This window comes from Mandrillus leucophaeus, unplaced genomic scaffold, assembly GCF_000951045.1.
Source record: "Mandrillus leucophaeus isolate KB7577 unplaced genomic scaffold, Mleu.le_1.0 Scaffold148, whole genome shotgun sequence".
NCBI lineage: Eukaryota > Metazoa > Chordata > Mammalia > Primates > Cercopithecidae > Mandrillus > Mandrillus leucophaeus.
In genome coordinates this window covers 2,679,535-2,686,450 of record NW_012101454.1, presented here as the reverse complement: position 1 = coordinate 2,686,450, position 6,916 = coordinate 2,679,535, and the positions used below count along the sequence as shown (strand labels likewise).

General features: G+C 46.5%; 1 protein-coding gene across 3 annotated transcripts in view; it reads left to right on the top strand.

The window, feature by feature from the left end:
• Positions 1-1,825: 1,825 nt before the first annotated feature.
• SLC25A13 (solute carrier family 25 (aspartate/glutamate carrier), member 13) overlaps positions 1,826-6,916 on the top strand; it is a 207,937-nt gene continuing 202,846 nt past the window's right edge. For all 3 annotated transcript variants that reach the window (XM_011974699.1, XM_011974698.1, XM_011974697.1), the window contains exon 1: positions 1,826-2,043. Coding sequence is in view for 2 of the 3 variants with exons in the window: in XM_011974698.1 (XP_011830088.1) it covers positions 2,029-2,043 (15 nt within the window). In the remaining variant the exon portion in view is untranslated. The remainder of the gene's footprint in view (positions 2,044-6,916) is intronic.

Genomic DNA, 6,916 nt, shown 5'->3' with positions numbered 1-6,916 from the left:
TGGCAGCATTAATCCATTCATGAGGGCAGAGCCCTTGTGATGAAAATACCTCCTCAAGGACCCAGCCTTCCAACACTGATGCATTAGAGATTGTATCCAACACATCAATTTTGGGGGGCACATTCACACCATAGAGAGATATTTCTGTATCGAAAACCTAGCCGTGTTGCTTCCTGACTTAAAACCCTTCAGTGAAGGTGCTTACCCTTCAGCAAGGCACCTAAGACCCACCATGACACAGCCCCTACCTGCTGGGCCAGACTCCTTTCACCAGTCCCGCTGCTGCCCCAGTCCCATAGCTCAAGATCAAGTTACCTTTTGATATGGTTTGGCCGTGTCACTACCCAAATCTCATCTTAAATTGTAGTTCCCATAATCCCCATATGTCATGGGAAGGACTCGGTGAGAGATAATGGAATCATGGGGGCGGTTACTCCCATGCTGTTCTTGTGATAGTGAGTTCTTATGAGATCTGATGGTTTTACAAGGGGCTTTCCCCCTTTGCTTGGCACTCATTCTCTCTCCCGCGACCCTGTGAAGAGGTACCTTCCACCACGACTGCAAGTTTCCTGAGGCCTCCCAAACCATGAGAAACTGGGAGTCAAATAAATCTCGTTTTCTTTATAAATTACTCAGTCTCAGACATTTCTTCATAGCAGCGTGACAATTAATACACCTTTCATGACTGACCAACTGTGGTTCCTCAGCAGTTCCTGAGCCTGCTGCCTCTCCTCATTTTCTCGGGGTGGAACACTATGTTTTTTTCCTCCCCACCGGACTTTCATGCACTCAGCTCAGGCATCACTTTTAGAGGCTTCCCGGGTACTCAGTATTCTTATTGAGCCCTGGGAATAGTCTGCTGCCTTAACAGGTTATACTGAAGTAAACATTTATGTGTCTCTTTCCCAATAGCCCTGAAGCTCTTTAACGGTTGGAACCAGCTCTTAAGTCATTTTGGGGTTTCCAGCACCAAGCACAGTGCCTAGCACATAGTAGGAAGGCACTCGATCAATGTTAATGAATTAAACTGATTAGTAATAAGTGCTTTTTGCTGACATATTACATCCACTACCTACAATACATTAAAAGTCCTTTTCCCTGATCACCACTTTCTTATAAATTTTGATTACAGGGCAAAAGAATGAAATCCTGATGAAGAGGAATAAGGTCTGGAGGTCATATAAGCAAATGTTCAATTAAAATGCTGGTTTACTTATTTTGGTAGGGCCTATTTGGGGGGAAGTCTTGACCCCGGGCCTTTTGACCTCTGCTGTTTTAACAGGTAGGGCTGAAATGGAGTAGTCCCATAAATATACGTTCTGCACTACATTCACCTGTTGGGTTCTTAAGAGTTTACCGATTTTGATCTAAAAGTAGGCCTGCCAGCAATGTTTGCAATCTCTCCTTCTAAGTCAATGCTTTTGGATCAAAGTCTTTTTGGATCCAGTGTAAAGTGGAGCCCCTTCAAAGGGAACGCACAGCGGAAAAAAAATCCAGCAAAGCATGTGTCCTAGTGGAGTTCTCAACTTCCCCAGGCTGTGCACCATCTATCGTTATTTGCCCCTCCCATCGGTCGGAGGGCCCAGTAGCCCCTGGTATCAGCAGAAGCCAGCAGCTTCCCTGGTGGGGCCACCTGCCCTCAGGTGACGGGCTTGCACACGGCCAAGGTACTTCTGCCCACGCCGCAGAGGCCGCCGCTGCTGGACAGCGCAGCGGGGGTCACGTGTCCCTGTCCCGCCACTGCCCCAGGCCCCGAGCCCTCCCCGGCCGCAGGGCAGAGGCCGCTGGATCACGCGCACCCCGGCGGCCAAGGCTGGGCCCAGCCAATGGGCGGGCAGCATCCGCATGACCCGCGCCGGCGGGAGGGCGTGGGGAGGCAGGCCAGGCGCGCACGCTGCCGGGCCGTATCGCCTCCCGCGCCGCCGCCGCCGCCGCCGCTGCCGCCAGGACTGGAAGTGAGCCGCCCGGGCCCCGAACGCCAGTCAGCCAGTGAGTGGGTCCCGCAGTCACCGGCAACCAGGGCGAATCATGGCGGCCGCCAAGGTAACCATGGGCCCGAGGTCGGGGGGAATGCGCCTGCCGGATCAGCCTGGGGGCGTGAGAGGCTCGGGCGCTCACGTGTCTGGGTTGATGCCACAGGCGGAGCAAAATGGGGTGCCGGGCCGCCGTTTCACCTTGCAGCTGCGGGAGGGAGGGGGCCACTCCTCCCGGGTAGCACAGGCGGCCGGTGCGGAGACCGAGGTCCGACCTCGCAGCGGAAACTTTGCGGGCCGGACACTCCCACTTGGCCCGGGAGGGGAGTTGGTGTCTCACGCGGCTGAGCCAGGGCCGACGAAGAGGAGCGGGCGCGACTGGGGCCTGGTGCACCCTGGGCAGGGAAGCACTAGCGGTCCTCGACCTCCCCAGCGCTCTCCTGCTCCTGACCCCGCTGGTTGTTGACCCGGGCTTCTTCCAGAGACCACAGCCCGGGCTGAACCCTGATCCTATTACGTTTCAAGGGCTCCGCCCTCCCGCCAGTAGGGAAGTCACTTTGACTTCCGTTTTGTAAACTGGCTAGGAGACTTGGCCTGCGCCTTTGTGAATAAAAAGTCCAGGGACTCTCCCCCTCCCCGCTTTCCCATCATTCCCATCTTCCCCCTCCTTCTCTCCATCTGACAACACTTACAGATACCCGCCTCGGAGCATTTGAGAGACTTCTTTTTGGAAACGATGAAGCAGATTGTCCTGGGAGCCTGTCACTCCTGTGAAGTTGTACTTGAAAGGGATTCTGTGTAATGTGAATCATTCACTAACCCAGAGGAAAGGCAACTCCAACACTTGACCTTTCCTCTTTCACCATTTCTTGAAACCTGGACACCATTTCAGTCTCTTTGGACTGCATTTCAACTTCTCTGGCAGAATACCATATTTAGTCCCAATCACTTGAATCATTTGGAATTTATTGCTTTTAATTTAAGTTCACGAAGGCAGCCCTCTAATCAAGCCTATACAACTTCTTAGCTCATTTTAAGTGCAGTGAACTTAAATATACCTAACATTTCAAACATTTGTCCTTAATCAAAACTCTGTGATAACCCTCAAGAGGAAAACATGGCCAACACATCATATTCCTATTTATTCAAGCAAACTAATCACATTTGCAATGGAAATTGTAAGCAGACAAATATATTTAAATGCTGTTCTATGACTTAAGTCTCTCCAGGCTCCCTAGATCTGTAGGCTTCTTCATGTTGTTAGTCTCTGTGGCCTAAGTGGCTTTTCTCTTTTCTGTAATTACTCTGAGTTTCATCCTTAGGAAAGTACTCTGGGTGCACGGACTTATGTATGTGTGCATATGAACACACAGGTGTGTGTGTATATATATATGTATCTATAACTTTTCAGCAGTTTCTCCGAGCATCACTAGGATTCCATTTTAGAAGCTACCTTAACCCTTTCAAGCTCAATAGCCCTTGACCTTTCCTTTGCATTAAATTTGCATGCAACCAAGGTACAAGTCTTGGTATGAATTAATTCCCTAGAGTACGTGGGACTAGGTACCCATTCTTTACTGTTAGTTTTATATCTGCAGGTGATGTAAATACTTTTACTTTTTTAGGAGATAAGGTAATCGAGGAACATAAATTGAGACATGTGCATAGAAATGGAGTATAAGACTTGAGTAATATTAAGTAAAATAAGTGACCTGGTGCTGTGGCTCATGCTTGTGATCCCAGCACTTTGGGAGGCTGGAGCAGGCGGGTCAGTTGAGGCCAGGAGTTCGAGACCAGTCTGGCCAATGTGGTGAAACCCTGTCTCTACTAAAAACACAAAAAAAAGTTAGCTAGGCATGATGGTGGGCACCTGTAATCCCAGTTACTCAGGATGCTGAGGCTGAAGAATCACTTGAACCCAGGAGGCAGAGATTGCAGTGAGCCGAGATCGTGCCACTGCACTCCGGTCTGGGCAACAGAGTGAGATGCTGTCTCAAAAAAAAACCCCCCAAAACAAACAACAACAACAACAAAAAACGTAAAATAAGTGATATGTAAGTTGGTTGAACTCTTTAGTTGTACTTCTACATAATAGTAGAAGTATCACATATCAAGGGCAGTTGATTTTTAGCTAAGTAATGAGTCAGGGAAAATGAAATGTTCATTTTTACTACTTGGGAGCTTGTGTTTTTGTTTATGTCTTCATTTGCACTCACCTCTTTCTGGGATATCTGATAGCTCACATCATATATACTTACTTTGCAATCTAACAAGATATATAAAAATCAAGTCCCAAGTAGATGGGTAAAACAGGATAAAGGGAAAGTAAGACAAAGCCAGGACTAAGGTTAGTGGAAAATTATGTGCTTACTAGAGGTGATTGCATTTTCTCCCAGCCAAAGCAAAGAGGAAATGATCAGTGCGGTCATTTACTTGGGAGAGAAGTCTTCTTATACTGCTCTCTGAGAGCAGTTATTTTTTTTATTTATTTTTGAGATAGAGTCTTGCTCTGTCGCCAGCCTGGAGTGCAGTGGCGTGATCTTGGCTCACTGTAACCTCCGCCTTCTGGGTTCAAGTGATTCTCCTGCCTCAGCCTCCCGAGTATCTGGGACTACAGGCACGTGCCACCACGCCCAGCTAATTCTTGTATTTTTAGTAGGCCAGCATCATGTTGGCCAGGATAGTCTTGGATCTCTTGATCTCATGGTCTGCCTGCCTCGGCCTCTCAAAGTGTGGGGATTACAGGCATTAGCCACCGCGCCTGGCTGAACAGTTTCTTTTGTATGCTGTGAGTGGACTGCATTTGAAACTACCTTGTGACCACAGATATATGTCTGTGGGTTACATGAGGCCATTTCTTATCATGTCCTTTATTATAACTCAATGGCAGTACAGTAAATGTGGCCTTAAAAGGTCCCTCAATGAAGCTGCTGGTCTAACTTATTCCAAGAATGTCCCTCATTGAACTGCCTTTGGGCATCACCTTTATCAGTTGATTCTGTTGGCAGCCTGAGTTAAAGCCTGTGCTCCTTGCTTTTTCCCTGGAACATAGCTATTCCATGTTGCCGGCTGAACACAGAGCCATAGGGGTAGGGTTGACATTCCCTCTTAAAAGTTGAGGAGCCTGGATAGGAGAGGACTTCACCTCAATGGAGTGTTAGGAAATTGAACTGAGATTCTGGGGACTCAGCAATTGTAGGAGAATTCCAACACTCACTACACTCACTGTGACAAATTGTTTGAATATTTAAGCAGATTTGATATTTTCTGGATAGATGTAACCACAACTAGCAGTTAGTTTCCTGATCTCCTCTTTCTTTCTTTGGTCTTTATACTTATTTAAATACAACTAATTATTCATGACCTTCCCTTAAGTAGTTTTAATGGGGAGATGGAGAATCCCAGCACTTTGGGAGGCAGGTGAATCACCTCAGGTCAGGAGTTTGAGACCAGCCTGGCCAATGTAGCCCATCTCTACTAAAAGTACAAAACAACTAGGCGAGCATGGTGGTGCATGCTTGTAATCTCAGCTACTTGGGAGGCTGAGGTAGGGGAATTTGCTTCAACCTGGGAGGCGAAGGTTGCAGTGAGCTGACATCGCGCCATTGCACTCTAGCCTGGGCGTCAGAGCAAGACTCTGTCTCAAAAAAAAAAAGAAGAAAAAAAAAGATCTGATAATTAGGACATGATGGAGCTGGGGTTCAAATCCTGCCAGTCTGGCTGCAGCAGCTGTGGTCTCACTCTGTCTACCATGTCTGCCTGGTAGTTTAGGATGGTGGAGAGTAAAGTATATGGGAGAGGTGTGGGAGATGACTTAGGTGGGGCTTAGGTGTCTTAGTGTAAACCAGACTTTTATTTGAGAACTGCCTTACCTACTGTTTATTGCATGCCAGGTACTTTTCCAAGTGCTTTACAAATAGTAACTCAATTAATTTTCTTAATTCTAAGAAGCAGGCGCTTTCTGTTTTTGACTTCAACTTACAGGTAAGAAAACTGAGTTGGGGAGGTTAACACGCTTGTACAACAAGTAAGTGCTACAGCCTTGATTTGAACCTTGCCGATGTGTCTTCAGAGTCTCTGCTCTTAACCTCTGCACTACTCTCCCAGGCCTTACAAAGACTTCCATGTGCGAAGGTGTATGTGTGAGAGTTCTCATGCTGTCGGGTATGGATGTGTATATTTCCTGATCATCCCAGTCCTATTATCTTAGAACACCTTTGTCACTCTGTATATGCTTCATTTCAGTGTATTTCTCATCTCTCCAACCAGATTGCAAATCCCTACAGGACAGGAATTGTCACATACCTTTTATTTAATTGCTTTATTGAGATATAATTCAAGTACTATACAATTTACCCATTTAAAGCATATGATTTATTGGTTTTCAAAATATGCACAGAGTTGTGTAACTGTCACCACTGACATATACCTTTGTAGAAACTTTAATCCAGTTTCCATTACTTATGATTTGGACTATAATATATGTATATACACACACACACATATATATACACACACACACACACATATATATGTAATATATATTTGGGACAGGGTCTCACTGTCTCACCCACGTGGAAGTACAGTGGTGTGATTATTGCTCACTATAGCCTGGACCTCTTGGATGCAAGAGATCCTCCCACCTCAGCCTCCTGAGGAGCTGGGACCTCAGGCACACACCACCACACCCAGCTAATTAAATTTTTTTTTGTAGAGATGAGGGTCTCGCTATGTTGCCCAGGCTTTGGGCTGTATATTTAACCTCCGTGTTTTCCACGTTTTTCACCCATCATGAAACCCTCTTCAGAGGTTTGTCATTGAGGATAAAACATATTAAGGTTATTAAAGATATTCTTCAAATGGCAAAGTTTTTTCTCCCCTATGGTAAAAACTCTGCTAGGTATTTGGTGATATCATAATAAAGCAAATCAGTTTTTGTGCTC